The 18,612-nt window shown below is 31.4% G+C and overlaps 2 protein-coding genes across 2 annotated transcripts; both read right to left on the reverse strand.

Annotated features, from left to right (window-relative positions):
* Nucleotides 1-2,048: 2,048 nt before the first annotated feature.
* LOC111637818 lies at nt 2,049-3,095 on the reverse strand. Its single transcript, XM_023383387.1, has one exon. The coding sequence runs from the start codon at nt 3,093-3,095 to the stop codon at nt 2,049-2,051; it is 1,047 nt and encodes a 348-aa protein (XP_023239155.1).
* A 6,847-nt stretch (nt 3,096-9,942) lies between these two features.
* Nucleotides 9,943-17,462, reverse strand: LOC111637823. The gene is made up of 2 exons (XM_023383396.1): nt 17,226-17,462; nt 9,943-10,256 (listed from the first exon to the last, which is right to left on the reverse strand). Exons 1-2 carry the CDS (start codon nt 17,383-17,385, stop codon nt 9,958-9,960), a joined length of 459 nt encoding a protein of 152 aa, XP_023239164.1. The 5' UTR covers nt 17,386-17,462; the 3' UTR covers nt 9,943-9,957.
* Nucleotides 17,463-18,612: the final 1,150 nt, after the last annotated feature.

Below are 18,612 nucleotides of genomic sequence, written 5' to 3' on the forward strand. Positions count from 1 at the left end.
ACAATGTTTAATTTTCTGTATTCAATGCAATTTAGTCTTTCTCTCTTCTTCATTCCTCTTTTATGCCAGGAGAACAGACAGTGAACAACATGAGATTGAGGATCAAATGAATCCTTTTCCAGTCTGCTTAATCTCTTTTTGATCAATCAATGATTTCAATCGTGCTTTATAAAAATGAACACATCATTACCAAGAAGAATAGTATCTCAATAATTAACATTTTTAGAAAAAGTATTAGTAATTTTTAGGAAGTTATTTGAATTTATAGTGATGTGTAACTTGTTCATTCCCTTACTCTACACTATACTTTCATGCTTTTACAGAACATGCACTAAAATTTTTGACTGGCAACATTGACAAGACTGGTAGCAATGTACTTTTAATTTTTTTCAGAGAGAAAGTAAGTAATTGGATTATCATGAAATTTTGTGCTTATATCAAACAACAAACATACAAATTTATACATAAATATATAAATTTTTCTTCTTTTGAATAATGTGTAAACTACAGTTCTAATTCTTGTAGAGAATGAAGATTATAATACCAAATAGAAATCATTACAGAGAAACCTTAAATTACTTCCAATAAGTGTTTATTTATGACTAACATTTTTTATCTGCAAAAGAGATCAGGTCAGAGTTCTAAAATGGAATGTGAGAAAAGAACATGTGTCGCTTTTTTAAAGTTTGGAACTGTCTCTGATAGATAAATAGGGATATTGTTTAGTATCTTTATACTTGAATTAAAATAAATACAATGCTATAAATAAGTTTAAGATTAGATAATAAAAAATATTATAATGGTACATATCATTTAAAGAATCTTAAAAATTTTATGTGACACATGTATATACTGCCAGACAAATGATAATTGTTTTTCATTTTTGAAATTAATACACTAACCTCTTTTTTTAAGATTTAAATACAGTGGTACCTCGGTATACGTCTGCTTTATTCTAAAGCAGACGTATACCAAACAGGACATATTCCGAACTGGACATATTCTATGTCCAATTCGGAATACGTCCTGTTTGGACGAAACAAATTTTGCACAGTATACGACTTTTGTTTGGTATATGGCATAAATCAATTATACGCGCCATCAATGAACAAGTAGCACTATCGGTGTACTAGACCAGACTAGATGTTCGCAGTGCAATGGTTTATAACTTTGTTAAATTTCTTCTGATTTTAATTCGTAAGTAAAATTTTTATTATTTTTATTAATCATGAATCGCAAAAAGGCAAATGAAAAGTGACAGAAAACTAAAAAAAATGACTAGAATTACAATGGAACTAATAAAAGAGATTGTTGAGAAATATGAAGATGGCACGCGTGTTCGAGATTTTAACTGTTGCCTACCATATTCTGAGAACGGCGATATGGACAATCGTGAAAAATAAAGACATTATTAAATCTGATAACGTTGCGAAAGGGGTTAAATCAATTTCTAAACAGAGATCGAAGATATTAGATCATGTCGAGAAATTGCTTTTGGTTTGCATAACTGAAAAACAGTGCTGGAGACAGCGTATCGGAAGCAATTACAGTATTTGCGAGAAAGCTAAAAAGATACACGCCAATCTCACGAAAAGTCAAGCAGGAACTAGCCAGGAAAGCGAGGTGTTTAAAGCCAGCCATTTTTTTACATGAGAATGGATTAATCATTTTTACATTACTTCTTATGGGAAAGGTTGGTTTGGTATACATCCAGTTCGGTGTAAGTCCAAACACTGGGAACGGATTAAGGTTGTATACTGAGGTTTCCACTGTATATTCAAGTGCTTCCATTGTTAAAAAATTTACACACCTGAATTATTTACGGTGTGATCACGCAAAAATCGGTAAACAAACATTTTCGAACCCCTTCTGGGCTCTGCTTCAGGTTCCAATCAGTTTCTACCAAAGATGTTCGATATCCGTTAGACGTATAAATCCGTTCGATCATGTCGTTTGAAGCCTGAATTTGAGTTGTAAGTTCAAATGTATTCCGACAATCCCATTCGCGCATGCACGAGCAGTTCACCCGTCAGAGTTTGATGGGTGAATTAGAGCGTGTTGTGAATTAACTCCTGCCAGGCCATCAATAACAGCATCTCCTCTTTAAAATTTATGCACATGTTGGTGGTGGAGGATATAAATATGTGCATAGCCTCTAGCCATTTGAGGTGTTCAATAGGAGGCGAATCGTGAAGGAGAATGGCCTGGGAGAAGTTCGCTTTTATGTCCGGATCGGTTACATACGTAGCGAGGGCCGTGGAAGTTCTTCTGTGCCGAATATCGGCTAGATGCTCTTGTATTCTGACTCCTATAGATCGTTTAGTGGAGCCTATATAAATCAGATCTCTATCGCACCTGTTGTCCTTCACGGGGATGCTATAGATTCCAGGGCGTCTGATGGGGTTGGGAGGGTCCTTTCCATTACGTAAGAGGTTGAAAATGGTTGGACACCTCCTAAACGCTAGACATAGCTGACGTTTGCTGGCAAGCTTAGCGTATAGAGATTTTACGTACGAATTGTATGTGATGGCGATACGTTTTATTTCTTCAAGACGGCCGTCCTCGATTTGGTCCGATTCTTGCGCACTCTCCGAATATATATGTTGTTGATGTTGTATTAGCCTATGTATATGTTTGTGATATCCGTGTTGTGCGGCAACGCGGAGTATGTAGGCTAGTTCGGTATCCCGAGCCTGGATGTTAGATGAATGCGTAAAGGCTCTTCTGATTAATGCTCTAAAAGCTGCAGTCTTGTATACGCCCGGATCACATGACCCAGTCGGAATATATGATGATGTGGATCCAGGTTTATGATATACCGACGTATTGATTCCCGAGCTATCAACCTTAATGTTTATATCCAGAAAGTGTACTTCTGATGGGTTAGATTGCTCTAATTCCAGAGTCAACCCATACGGGCTATTGTTGAAAGAATCGACAAAGGTAGTTGAATCTGGTGTTGTTTTCCAGACAATGATGATGTCATCTATATACCTCCTATATAATTGGATGTTGTGGAGGTATTGAGGGAGGACCTTGTTTTCCAATTGCCGTACCACCATTTCACACAGGTCCCCAGAGACCGGGCTGCCCATGGGGACCCCTTTACTCTGTGTGTAGATCTTGCCATTAAATTGGAATACCGAATTATAGCAAATTAGGTGCGCCACTTCTAGCACCTGGTTGTGTAAAGCTGGGTCCCCGACAATACGAAATAGGATGTCTCTGAGTGCACAGAATGCTGGAGGTAGCTCAATGGAGGGGGTAGAGGGATTTCCGTGGATATCCGTGTAGTTGGCTATCTTAAGAATGTTTAAGATATATTGATGATATTTTCATACTTTGGCGTGAAGAGCCTAACCTACGATATTTTTTAAACAAGATCAACAATAACCCTTACGGTTTAACATTGCAGCTTGACCAGAAGAGCGACTCCATTGTTAACTTCCTGGACATTTCCATTACATGCAAGCAAGGGGAAATCTGGACCGATATTTACCGTAAACCCTGCTTTCAACCTGTTATCATCCCATGCCAATCAGTTGATCCCAAGCATATCAAATTGGCGGTTTTCAGATCATGGATTAAACGTGCTTATACGCATTGTACAAGTTTCTGAGACATGATAAGAGAGCTAAAGTACATTCTTAAGATAGCCCAACTACACGGATATCCAAAGGAAGAGATAGAGGATCTTATTTCATCCTTCCAATCCACTGCACGGAATTCTCCCAGGGTTGACCGTAATAAAAGAATAGTGCTTAATTACATCCCATTTTTGAACAAGATACACAGATCTACAACCAGGTCTAATAACTTTCACATTGTATACCGGCGCAATCCCACTATTTTCAAACTTTTAAGAAACGATAAAAAGAAGGAGAATCGAAATTCAACGATGGGTATATATTCAGTGCCTTTACATGACCAACGATTTGATTCCAGGCTAGTTTACGTGGGTGCGACGATGCGCGGTCTAAAGCAAAGGCTCAAGGAACACAAATATATGATCGATAGGAACCTTGATAACACTGTGTTGGCATCATACGCAAAGCAGCAAGATATTAACGTGGATCAAGTGGCAATTATAAAAACGACAACTAATAGGCAAACGATCGAACATCTGGAGAGATTGGAAATCTATAAAGCGCACATGAAAACCGGTTGTATAAACCATAGAGACGCAGACTCATTGTCTACTGCGTGGAGGTCCTTTTACAATTATTAATTTTTCACTATTTATTTGATTTATTTGTTAATTTTTCATTAGGGCGTTTTCCGTTAATTTTTGTTTTTTGTATTTATTTCGAATGCATTTTATGTTCTATATTTAATAATCTATTTTTGGTAACTGAGGATGATCGTTGAAAAACGATTGAAAAAAAAACGTTTTTATTTTATTAAATTTTGCTGGATTTATATTGGTGTAGTTTATTCTTCAACTTCTACTTCCAGTATGTATTTATTATATATGCTAAAAGAGACTCGTATAACACGGTAAAACGTCATCGCTGACTCGTATTGCTACAGGATTGAACCAGTCTGGACCAATAGCGGATATTGCACAAACCGTTGAGTTTAAACAAGCACTGGACCTACTAAAAAACATTTATTATTCAACGGCCATAAAAATTATATTTTTATTAATGATGTCTCCAAAGTTCAGCAAATTTTTTGCAGAAAAATAACTTATCAGAAAACATGCGCCCGCCTTTCGATGAGCTGCTCCGTGATGAAAATTCAAGCTTAAGCAATGGCGTCATCAAATGGTGCACACTTGGTAAGTAATCCTACAATTTTTTGTTTATAGCATAGTTTATATAAATTATTCCGAAAAATTATACGTGTTTTGGAAACGTTGAGTCAAATTAGTCTAGAATCGATTAATTTTATGGAAGAAAACCTTTCAAACAGCTGTAGTCCCTAAACTGCACATGTGCCGGGCCATGATTGGCTCATGTATTTAAGTGACTTGTACAACATGGAATTCATATAACACGGAATATATCTACTGTGTTATAGGAAGGCCTACTGTATTGAAAATGATAAAAACAAGAAAAAATTATACTTTAGAAGTTAATCTAGTATCAAAAACATTCTGATTCATCACAACACACGTCCTGACCAATGTTCTCTCTAAGCTGCGCGGCCGCACACTGCTCAAATTGTTGCCACGCACGAGAATTTATGAGCCGTGCAGGCGAGCATGCACACCGATTTGAATTGTTGTTTACTTATTTCTCACTCTGTCTACAACATGATTATTGCTGTGTATATTTCGATTAAATACATTAAATCATTGACAAAAGATAATATTTTGTATAAAAGTGTTTTAAAATGAATTTTAATCTCTATAAATAATTATTTTAATTTTCATAGGAAAAAATAAGATTATATATATATATATATATAATGCTCAGAATCTGCTCAGCAAAAACTTTTTTTTGCTCAGAGAAGTATATGTTCTGCTCATCTACAAAAAAAGGGGGGAACATTGGTCCTGACACACAGTCCTCAGAAAAACACCACACAAAACAAGCAAACTCTTTCTTTTTCTTGGGTTTATCCGGAGATGTCGGCTGCTAGGGTTATATTTCCCAACATACTGAAGTAAAACACACCACTCACGATGGGGGAAAAAGCCTTGTTTAAATACTGGCCTTAAGTACCCTCTCAACATGTGTCGCGCTGAATCAACATTTTTGATACTACATAAAAAAATTATATTTCAGGAGTTAATGTTCTTATATTTTTCAATATATTTATTTTGTTTGTGCAAAATAAAGTAATAATTTTTAACAATACACTATGGTCATGCCGGTGCTGCCAGCTAAAACACACACACCAACAAAAATAATATTGAAGTAGCCCAAGACAGTCAAATATTGCAGTGCCACAGCACTAGTGGAAATTTGAATTTGCTGACTGGATCAATTTCAGTTAACTGATGTTTTGGTTGATCGGTATTCAGATAATCAATGCTCTACTGTATATACTAATTACATCAAAAACTGTATAAATTGAGATATTCTCACTTTGAAATTTTCCACTATTATATCATCTACATCATTTTGATTTTCCAAATAGTACCTTCCCTGAAATGACATGTCTTTGCTTAAATGATTTAAGTGAGCCGTTTGATGGATTAAAGTTTTAAATATGAAGCTCCACTGCAAATGTGAATGCTAGTTCCTGTAGCATTGAGCTGGACACAAGCATTTATGTTGTACATTCCCTGAAACCTTTTCAGAATAGCAGCATTTATCTCAAAATTTGTTTTGTATTTCTTACTTTTCTGGAATGATCACCATTTTCATTGCCTTAACCCTTCTCTACCCTGATGTGACAATGTATTGTCAGTTTGGTTTCAGCTGAAACATATGGAATGACGATATTTCGTCATTTTGAAAAATGTTTAATTTTAATAAAAAATTCTCTGCATCATCTAACTTTTATTTGGTGATATTTTATTGCTTCTCACTGCTTGTAACTTATATATATATATANAAATTTTTATAAAATTGTTTTTAATATTTAGTATGTTTACTTATAATGATAAAGCAACTTTCTCTTTATAATTATGAAAATTTTTATGATGATTCACAGATGTGCTGTAATATCTTAAATTTTCAAATGAGATTTACAGGATTCCAAGTAAAAATACTTGTTTGCACTGTTTAATGTTAAAATTGATTTTTAAGACGAGTTGGTCTAGACCAGGTATGGCCAACATACGGCCCATCTAATGAATTTATGTGGCCCGCAATCAATCTTTCAATATTAGCTACTCAAGTACGAATAGCTCAATGCTGATGCCTAAAAAAAAAAAGTCAACAACTTACTGTGCATTTAGAGTTAACACTCCATTACAAATCTCAGCATAGAATGTTGATAAAGCATGATAATGTGAAAAATGTATCTGTAATCTCTATCTACAATTTAGTCTCTATGGGGTGACACCACAATGAGATTTGCACCACCTCAAAATCTTCCTAGGGCAACCTCTGGTTTGACCTGTGGAAAAAGTTTTCTTTCCAATTTGGCCTGGGGGCAAAAACTGTTGGCCACCCCTGATCTAGACATTCATGGCTCGAGTGAATAAATTAAAAATTGGTTAACTAGTGACAATGATATTTGTTCAGCTTATTTGCCAAACCTCATTTAGTATTAAATACAATGGAGTTAAATCATTTACAAGACATGTCCATTGCAAAAAGTGTGAAAAAAATGCATCTTCTCATTTATCTTCCCCTCTCCATGGTCATTGCATTGGCCAACAAAGCAGTTTCCAAAGATGCCAACCCAACATGAGATGATGGGATAGTTCTTTAAGTAAAAGTGAATTAATTAGTTGTAATTTCTTTGAGGGTAGTGTTGCAATATTAACTTTATCCGAAATAAGATTACAAATTTATTTTGTAGTAAACAATAAAAGCATGCATTTCCATTTATAAATGGAGAATTTCCACATTTCTTTCGAAAGAATGATTCTGGATTCCCCAATCATTTTACATTCTTCAGCTTGATGTTTATTAATTAATGAATGTACCATGTTCGTATTGTAAATTGTTTATTTTAGTTTATAAAAATAACTCCTGATCCCAAAGAATTAGAATTGGGAATTTTTGGTAGAATCAGAAAAAACTTCATCATCCCATCACTAGTTTAGACTTTGTCTCTTTTATTTATTTTTAATAAATTTGAATAAAAAACTAAGAGCTGTGTTTTAAGCTAAAAATTGGCCACCAAGTCAACCTTGGGGCAATCTGTGGAATAAATTTGGCCTTGTTACTAATCTAAAGAATAAGCTGCACTCATTGCACGAGTTTCTGTTTCATTACATAGCTTTTACACAGTTAACAAAAAAAATTTTTATTGCATAGTCACATTATCAAGAGCACAGTTCTAATGACCCCACTGAAAGCAACTTTATATATTAAAATAATAATTTCACATTAAAGAGTAAAATTGACTTAACTCTGACAATAAACAAACCTGAAGCTTTTTAAATTGAAATCAATTCTTGAAACTTACAATCACAATACAACATTATCTGATCTTTCTTTCAAGAAAGATATGATAATGTTGAAGATCTTTAAAAATATTCCACCAATATTTTGGCAAACTTTGTTTAAACAGTTTGAATAAAGGGTATCCACATTTAAATTGGAGCTGGTCACCCATCTTGTTTCTTTGCTAATCTACAGAATCAACTTTTAGCCACCCAAATTCAGTTAACTTGCTTGACTGTTTATATCAAAGATTTGTGTTCGTGCAATATATCAAGGGTAATGTAATGGACTAAAGTGCATTTAATCTTGAGATTAAAACTTGTGCAACCAGCCCTAAGTTACTTAAGAAGCAAGATGAATAAATAACTTTTTGTTAAAATAGTATGAGCAACAATTAACTGTATAACTGTTTCTTGTTTTAACTGCTAAATCAGTAATGCAAGTCCAAATTAAACAACTTTCAAAGAATGGTAAATGCATATAAATATGAAAGAAAAATAATCTTAATGAAATAAATGTTTTAATATACCCAAAACTTGAATTTTAATAACACAATGTTTTTTAGAAAATTCCAAATATGATGGAAACAAAGATTTCAACATATAGTTTTGTATTTAAATATTAAATTTAAGATTACTTAAGACATAATAATAAGAAAAACCAATGAAGTTTAAACTTCTCTAATATTTTACCTTATGATTTCCATTTCTGTTATGAGAATGAAATGAGTTATTTAATCTACGCTTATAGGAATGAGAATTTCCTCTGGTATTATTGGTTACATTATTCTGAAATAAAATTTTTAAAGTTTTATATATATATTAATTCATATCATTAATATTAATATACACCAAGAAAGTTTTATATTGTACCTGAATAATATTATTTTGAATCCTCTTCCTAGATAAAAGTGCAGCTTCTCTAAGTGCTTCCAGATCTTCGTCATCATCAGTTTGATTGGATTCTGTCACGGTTTCTGCCTGAAATATTTATGATAAAATAATCTTTAACTTTTATCTACATAAAACAATCGGTTAACTTATTTACAATCATTGTAATAATAAATTGATTTATTTTCTATATACAGTTAAACTTGTCTATCTCAAACATGTTTGTCTCAAAAACATCTTCATCTCGAAATGTATTTTTTCCCCTGTATTTTCAGACTAAATTCAATATATTTTCCATGTTTATCTCAAATAATTTTCCCCAAAACCTCTACATCTCAAATTATAAATTGAAGTGTCAATTACAAATTCAAAACTCAGCAAATACATTTTGATAGCATAAACTGTAGTTGAAAAACATCTCTTGCAATACAGTACCATTAGCATTGCTTTTCTTGAATTGGTTACGAGTTTGGCTTGTGTGTTATTGGTCAAAGAAAGTCAGGCATCAGAAACTATTGACGAACTATTTCTGTTGAGATATGTCAAAAATGTTTATTTTATAACTATTTATAACTAATACAGGTATGTACTGTACTTGCTATTGTATAAATAAATTACAGTAGCAAGAAAAGTATAGTTCTCCAATCAAACATATTACTGCTTACTAGGGTTTCGCCAACGGGATCCCGACTGTTTTTTAACCCAGGAAATTCTTCTCATCCTGGGAAATCCCACTAATTTTTTAAAAATTCACTTTTTTCTTATTTTGTGTTAAAGTTGAAAAAATTTTGCAAATAGAAAGTATAATTATTAACCCATAAACTGTTAGAATACATTTGTATTTATTAATTTTAAGCCTGCTTATTAATTTTTTATATTTTTGCATGTCATATATTGTCAATAATCAATATGTAGCCTATTTGTGACAGGACTCTGAAGATTCCTTACTTGTCAGAACCTGTANTATTATTATTATACTTAATCTTATTTGTATTTATTGTATTTACAACTAAAGACCTGGAATTTTTCATTCAAAATGAGTTTTCTAAAGTAGATTATATTAATTTGAATCCACTATATAATTTACTACATACCATTTCTAATACTTCATTATGTCGTCCTTGCTCATGTAATAAAATTAACATCTTCTCTACAAATGCACAAGTTTTACTATTATAAATGATTTCAGAAGATAAACTGTGTTTTAAGTCTTTTTCATCTTTTACATTTGAGGAACAATATATCAGACATGATTTACAAAGTTTTATTGCTGCATCAATATGGCCTGCTTCAATGAGGGATTCCACTCTAGTTAATAACAATTCTTCAGGTTCAGAACTGACAAACTCTCCCACTGAAATAAAAACAAATTTTAAATAATTGATATTTTAATTAATATATTGTAAACTTTACAAATAAAACTACTATTCATTTTTAACATTAATCATAATTCNTATTTGTGACAGGACTCTGAAGATTCCTTACTTGTCAGAACCCATAATATCTGGAATAATTGTGCTTATGCTGTCTTAATTTTTAACCATGCCCAGTAGTTTCAATAAATGCATTATGCCAGGTTGTGCAAATTGGGCCAGGATATTGAGTAGGAAGTAAGCAAGTACAATAAGACCCTACTTAATACTGATTTGATATAACACGGTCTGCTCGAAGCCTAAAAAAGCGCAAAATTTACACTGATTTAAATTATTGCAGCATTTCACTGATTCATATATAATACGATTATTTTCAAACATGAACCAATCAGCAAAAAATGGCAAAAAGGTGTACTTTCTTTAAATCTATGTTTGTTTGGTGCAATTTTGTGCAATTTTGGAAAAAATATAACATCACGGATGGCATAGGAAATATCGACTTCACTTGGCAAGAATTAACTGATAAATGCACAAAAGTGTGGAAGAAGTTATGGCTGAAGGTATCCAAGAATTCTCAACGAGAAGAGTCTATCAGTGTATCGTTAAGGTGACCAAACTCAACCTAATCAATATAGAAAAACAGGATATTGAGGAGTTACAGCAGGTTTCTGGCGAGAGCCTTACCAATGACAACCTTCAAGAAGTGGCAGAACATGGAATTCATGTGAAACTAGAAAATAAAGATTCTGAAAATGAAGAACCCAAAAAATTTCTCTACAGATTTCCTTAGTAAAAAAGTTTGGTAAGATAACCAAAATCATTGATCAAATTGTACTGAATAATCCAGATTTTGAAAGGAGTGCAAAAGCAAAACGAAGCATTTTGGATGCGATCTTCCGCTACCGACATTTGCTTAAAAAAAGAAAACAGCGACAAACGAAACTATAGGACTTTATCACAAAAAACAAAAATTTCAGAAAAGTCAGGATCTTCATCACAAAAAATGAACTTTACATTTTTGAGTGCATATGTTTATGTGTTATTTAACATATATTATTATAAAAATTAATACAAAAATAACTTAAAGTAAAATTTGTTTATTTTTGGTCATGTGTTTCCCTATCCCTATCTACTCTATGTTAAAATGACATTGTTTAATGCTGTTTCGTTTAGTGTTTTGTTGTCTAGGAACACATCCCCATGTTAAGCGGGGTCATACTGTATGAAGTTTTTCTTCATAAACCCAATTATTAAAGACAAACAAACTGCCTAATTATTGGGCTATAAGCTTGATGTTTCTATTAAGGCAGCTGAGATAGACAAATCAACAATACTACAGACCAAAAGTAGTACTACAATCTCAAAAACAAACTAGAAATCTTCCAGGCTATAGGTGAAAAAACACACATTTGTCTTCTCTTAAATGCATTAAACATGATTCAACTCACATCAATTGAATTGGAAAGGGTATATAAGGATACAATTTAGTAATGAATAGTCCTCCATAGTAAGACTTTTCATTACTAAAATAAGAATCAGATTGAGTGATAGGAGTATTGACCATCTTTACTTTATAAAATCTTATAAAAATTTACAATAATATTTTGTATTATGTTTTATTTAAAAATGAAACTTACCTTTTAAGTTAGAAGTTTGATTTAAGTTCATTTTTTAAAAATTTTCAACTCAATTCAAAGCATTTTTTTTTGTTGTAAGCAGTTTCCAGCAAACTTTAATAAATTTTTTCTATTTGTGAAAATTTCTATGTAATTCAAAGGTAATTTTTAATATATATNATTTTGCTCTTTCCAACTGATTATAATTAGGAAAGGGAAAGGAAAAAACCTTTCTTTCCTTTCCAGTGAGACATGTTCAACATCTGAATTATAACATATTAAAGAAATCTAAAAATTTTTCATTTATTATAAATTTACATAAATCAAACAACTAGACTAAAAAACAAAATGAATCAAACTAGTTAAACAAACTAGTTAAAGAGCATTTTAGTTTAATCTAAAATGATCTTTAACTAGATGTTTTATCATTTATTCAAAAATAGAAATTTAAATATTCTGAAAATGAGTATCATCAATTTTCAAGTTCTAAAATTTGGAACTTAGTATAAATGCTTTATTATATTCATATAATTTTCATTTATCTTGGTAGTAACCTTGAAGTTTGGTGAACTTGCCCTAGAAATTGAACAAGAAAGTGTTTGAATATATTGGCATAACAGAGAGAGACTTAATGTCATATTGAACACTAGAAATATTATACTGAGGAAATTAGCACAGCCTTAGTTCAAGTATACAGCAAATGAGTTAAAATTCACTGGATCAAACTAGGATCCTAGAAATTTTGGGCAAGAATGAAAAAACAGCCAAACTCTTTGTAGAGATTGTAGAAGATTTTTAAATATTAAGTTATTCTTCATTCTTTCAATTTTCTTCATTAACTTAATTTATCTTTTATAAGAAACATTCATACTTATTTTGAAATAAGTACATTTAAAAGTATGGAGAAAAAGGAGATTATATATATATATATATATATATGGATTGTNAGCAGGCAGTCACTATACAGAGAAAAACTCTCTCTAAAATCTATTAAGTAAATTCCAGGTCAAAAAAATTAATCACCGTAGAAAAGTGATCACATTGGTAGGTTCCAATGTATAGTGTTTGGGTGTAAGCTTTGAGTGTTTACGATGGAGAATGTGTGAGCCAAGTAAGTCTTGGCTCACACATTAAGGGTTTTACAGTATCTATGCATTTTAGCAATGTCTTTCATGTGTTTTAGTTCTTTTGTCAATGGAATCCAAGCAATGGGTAAATGACTTTTTAGTCAGGTTTTAAAGGCTGCTACTTGATGAAGATCTATGAGATCAAAAATGTTAGTCATAAATAAACACTCACTGGAAGTAATTCAAGGCTCCTCTATGATGATTTCTATAATGTACAAATTTTAGATTTATGGTAAAACTTCTAAAACACAAAAGGAAAAAGTAGAGAAATCCAAGAGTACAATTTTTTTAAACAAAAGCAATAAAAATAATGTTTATAAAGATTTTGAATTATTAAGAAAGTAATCACAAAATTTATAAATNCGAAAAAATTCTACATCTACATATATTCGACAGCATTTTCACTTCAATTTCATCCTTCCAGAAGAGTTAGACCAATTAAAAAGTGTGCAATGTAGCTAGCTACTTCAGCCCTTGTTCAGAAAAGAAAAATACAGTGGAACCTCGATTATCCGGACCTCTATTATCTGGATTTTCGATTATCCGGATTGTTCAAAACAAACAAAAATTTTACGAATTTGCTGATTTGCACTTGGCAAATTATGACACTGTTTATGTACGTGATGGAATGCATAACATTTTTTGTTTCAACGTCTCACCCTGCACAGTGGTCGTAAACTCAAATATATTTTGCGTCGTAATAAAAGTATAACTTGACATACGTATTTATAAATAATTTATATTCAAATTACATCATTTCTATGACCAAGGGCGGCATAAGGCATGGGCAACGTGGGCCACCGCCTATGCCTCGTGGTCCGAAGGGCCTCGCACCTCGAAGGTTTATGCATCACTTAAAAGCCGAGAACGCGACGAAAAAATTTTACTCGTCATAAAACGATAAATAGTTTGTCAAATTTTTATTCATTAAAATGCAGTTTCAACTGCTTTTTATTTTATAAAATCCGTCTTCTTGAGCCACCAGAGGGCNTATATATATAGAGTAACCAAAGTCATTTATCATTTAATTAAGATGAATATTACAAAACAGTAAGATGCCAAATAATATACAGTGGGTGATCAGTTAACGAACATAATCCATTCCAAGACTATGTTCGTTATCTGAATTGTTCGTTAACCGATTATCGATTTACCATAGGTTTTTATGAAAATTTGATTAATTTGTTCCGGAGACTCCAAAAAATAAAAAATAAATACTTTTTTACTACGTTTATTTATATGTAATAGTAAAATACATATATACGCAGTCTTGCATTTTTATTATTTGTGTTTTTTTCCAATTGTGGGGGTTAATGAATCTATCCAATGTCGATTGCTTTTCTCTTTTCTTCAGGATTTTTTGGAAGTAATTAATAGTATTGTAATTGCAGAGATCCCCAACCCCATTAATTTTATTCTGGTTTGGATGCCACTTGGATGATCGTTGTTCTGACATCCCTGGAGTTCTTCTGTTGTCAGATCAGTTTCAGGTTCCATTATGAGCTCTAAAATGCTCTTTATTTCTCAGATGTGATTTTCATTACTCCATTAGCAGCTTGAAACTTCTTGATATATCTTTCATAGCTAAGAGTGTGCCTACTGCCATACTGCCTAGTGACATCAGACATCTTGTGCCCATTTTCTACCTTGGCTATTATCTCTTACTTGGTTTCTATGGTGAACATAGTTCTTGACACTCCTCTTTTTAAGCTCCATAATATTATCAGTTTCTTTTTTAAATAAAAAGATCAGAAAAGCACTTATGAAAATTCAGAGAACAGAAATCAACTAGCCCACAAAAAATTATTTAAATGCAAGGCCCAGATGAAATTCGAAATTTGGTATTAAAATGTTAACAAATATCTGATGGGACAGTTAAACTTTCACCTTTCATAGATAAACCCTGACGCAAAACTTAACGAGTGCCCATCCGACAGTCTCGTGAAGACTATAAAAAATTATTTGTCAGAAAGGTAAAGAAAAAGCTGGAATTACAAGGGAGAGTTTCAAAATTTGGAGGGATACTATCTGATCGGTATCGGGTTGAGTGTCAATGTTGACGCCTCTGGTGCTCTGTAGGGTTTGAATTGTTACCTGAAGACAAGGAAAAATCAATTGGTATTTGTTATTTTCCGTCACTTCTTTTTATGTTTGTTTGGTAAAGTGTTCGTTATCCAAACATGTGTTTGTTGTCCGATCATAAAAATCTTTCGCAAAAGTGTTCATTATACAATTTGTTCGCTATCTGAACTGTTCGTTAACCGATCACCCACTGTATATATATATAAATGCTTATTCCTTTATATATAAAGGAATAAGCATTGAAAAAAAATGCAGGATTGTTGGAATTGGAAGCAAATTTGTTGTTAGTGGAGATGGACTCAGTAAAAATGGATAGACTAACTCCTGATTTATTATGTATTGTACTTTATATTAAGCTTCTAATAAACATATTAACCTCCTAACTTGCATTTGAGGATGTTCCTATCATGCAAGAACTTATTTTATGGTGATTTCCCTGCTTCACAATATTTCTTTCCATATCACCAATTAAGGAGTACTGCAGCACCATAAGCACTTCCTTCGATATGCCTCTGTATCAAGTCTGATGTCCTCATATATGCATATTGTATAATTTGGAATTTTTTGGAGTTTTTTAAATTTTAAAACTGGATTTTTTCATTTAAATAAAAAAATAGCAGTAAATTTAAAATGCAGGAGTCGCAGTCGACACATTTTTTTCTGATTCAGACTCCGCTGGTCAGAAATTCCTCCTGACTCCGACTCCACAGCCCTGTTATTAAGTTACTTAAAAATGAAAAATAATTATATCATTCGAATTTAAGATTTATGTTGTATCTTAAAAATAATTAATTATATCCTGGGAAACAGTTATCTTTTCTCCTGAAATACTGTGACAAGCAAAATACCAGGAAACAAGAAACCCTACTGCTTATTGTTTAGAAATCTCTATATGTAGAAACCTGTATATCTTGAATTTTTTCTTGTTCCCATGAGATTCGACACAGACAGGTTCAACTGTATATATGTGTATATATATTATAATTTTTACATATTTTCTGTTAAAAACATAACTTATTTATTGTAATATAACTAAAGAAAGTGCTTTCTACAAGATACTGTATGACTCCATTAAGTTATGCAAGTGATTTCATAACATAACAAATTTCTTTATGTATCACAAAATATTCTTTGATACTTCTCTTTTTTGGAGAAATTGCTTCCCTATTGTATCAGAGGGAACAATTTATGCATAAAACATATCTGATATGTCCATTAGTTTTAGTTTTAAGCTTTAGTTAAGCATAGTTATAACATGGTATTTGAAACTATAAATGTATCACTTCACAGATAATTTAATTAATTTTGTAAGATACTTGTTTATAGTTTAATCCTAAGTATATATCAAGTAGAACAAAGAAAAATTTAATAATTAAAACTTGTTTCTAAGTATCATTCAATATTGTTTAATTTTATTTGATAATATTGTGTTAATATTAAATGATATAAGTTTTAAACAAAATTTCAGATACACTTCATTACTGAATTAGAGAAATATAGAATTAAGGCATACAAAAAAATATATATACCGTATTTACTCGCATATAGGATGAGGTGTGACTTTAAATATCAAAATAAAAAAAATTAGATTTATTAATACAATTCTAATTTTATTTTGTTTAATCACAATTAAAATATCAAACGAACGTAAATGCACACATCGTCCCGCAAAAATTATTGGCAATGTAAACTTTAAGGAAAAATCTTGTAAAATCGACAACATAATTTGTTCATGTAAAGCTGGACAATTGGGAACCATTTTTTGCCAACTCTTAACAGTTGACTCCACTAGGGTTTCTCATTTCCCGGTATTTTGCTTGTCCCGGGATCCTGGGATAAAAGTGAACTGTTTCCCGGGATCCCGGGATAGAATTAATTATTTTTAAGGTATACAAAATATCTTGAAATCAAATGATATAATTATTTTCCATTTTTTAAAGTAATTTTAAAGTTTTGTAACCTCCAAAATCATATTAATAATGCTGTGTTAGGTCTATAGGCCTATAATAAAAATTACCTTTAAATAACGTAGAANAGAAATTTAATAAATAAAAATATTTTTAACTTCTATTTTACAGAAATATAAATAAAAAACTTTTGAATTTTTTAAATAAAAAAAATTTACCTGTTGCATCAGAATAATCAATTTGACCTTCTATCAATTGATTTAATGCTGGTTCTCCCCAAGGATCATACACTGCCATGACAAGAACAGTACATAACCGTGCAGCTTTATCAACAAGAGGACCAAATACTTGACTCGATTTGGTTAAAACCTTTGCCATTTGACGTTTCTGAGAGGAAGTTACACGAATCCATCTTCCTGATAAAATAGTTAGGGATGTTTCACTAAAAGTAATAAAATAGAAATAGTTTACAATATGCTAACCACATTTTAATACTTTAAAACTATTTTAAAATGTAAAAAATGTAGTTTATAGTTTTAAAATAATTTCTATATAATTAGATACATGTATTAATGTATCTGAAAATAAAACTAATTTGGGGCGTGTGCCTGACTTTTTCATCTTGGTTGCACTAATCCTAATCTCCAAGATGGTCTAAACCAGTGTTTCTTAACATTTTAGTGATGAGGAACCATTTATCAAAATTTTTGTCTTGCCATGGACCATGAGCTGTTTGGCAGTAATATAGGTTCTTATAAGGTTGTTCTATAAATTAAACACGTAGAAAATTATTCGGAACCAAGAGTATTATATTATTTGCGAAAGTGNTAAAATTGAATATTCATTATCAGACAATTGTGCATGGAATTACATTGCTAACAGTTTATAAGAAAGTAAGTTTCCAAAATAATTATAGGAAAATATAAAAATACAATTAAATTATAAGTCCTAATAAACCTGTAGTAACAATTTTCATTGCAATGCAATTCCATGTACAAATGTCTCTGATGACAACAGTTCCAATGTTTGAAATTACTTGCATTTTAATGGAGAAAAACAACTAAAAAGATAAACAACAACAACAAAAAAAATTAATTTTAGTTACAAATGTTTGAGATAATCAAATATTAAACAAATATTGACATTTTAATAGAAAAAAAAATATATTAGTTTCTGAAGAAATAATATTTTAAAAATAATCAATATTGATAATATAAAATCTGATAAGTACAGAAGAGATTTTAAGGTACAGCACCTCTCCAAATATATAGCTATTTTCATACAAATAGTTCAAGATATACCATTTTGTGAGATAGTACATTTCTCCCAGTTTCCTTCCTCTTTGACAATTCAGCACTTTTTCCTTGTGTTTTTCTGTGTTTTTTAAAGATTGGACGAAGATTCATTTTAAAATTGAAATTAAAATGACAATCTCAAACTGAACGGCTCAGCTAAAAATTAGTTTTGTTTTCTTTTTTGAGGTGCTGATGATGTAAACCAGAACTGTAATTCAACATTTATAAACATACAAATTGTTAAATGGACAGTACTGCCTATTAACAGCATTATATTTAACTATTAATAAAACAAGTGTGTTGTGAATTA

This window comes from Centruroides sculpturatus, unplaced genomic scaffold, assembly GCF_000671375.1.
Source record: "Centruroides sculpturatus isolate CEXI.00-Female unplaced genomic scaffold, Cexi_2.0 scaffold1165, whole genome shotgun sequence".
Classification (NCBI taxonomy): Eukaryota; Metazoa; Arthropoda; class Arachnida; order Scorpiones; family Buthidae; genus Centruroides; species Centruroides sculpturatus.

Excerpts from the sequence above, each read along its gene's own strand:
- LOC111637818 (XM_023383387.1), bottom strand. The coding sequence starts at position 3,095 with ATGGGCAGCCCGGTCTCTGGGGACCTGTGTGAAATGGTGGTACGGCAA.
- LOC111637823 (XM_023383396.1), bottom strand. The coding sequence starts at position 17,385 with ATGGCAAAGGTTTTAACCAAATCGAGTCAAGTATTTGGTCCTCTTGTT. Across the intron at positions 10,257-17,225 it reads TGATTATTCTGATGCAACAG|TGGGAGAGTTTGTCAGTTCT; the intron begins GTAAATTTTTTT and ends TTTTTATTTCAG.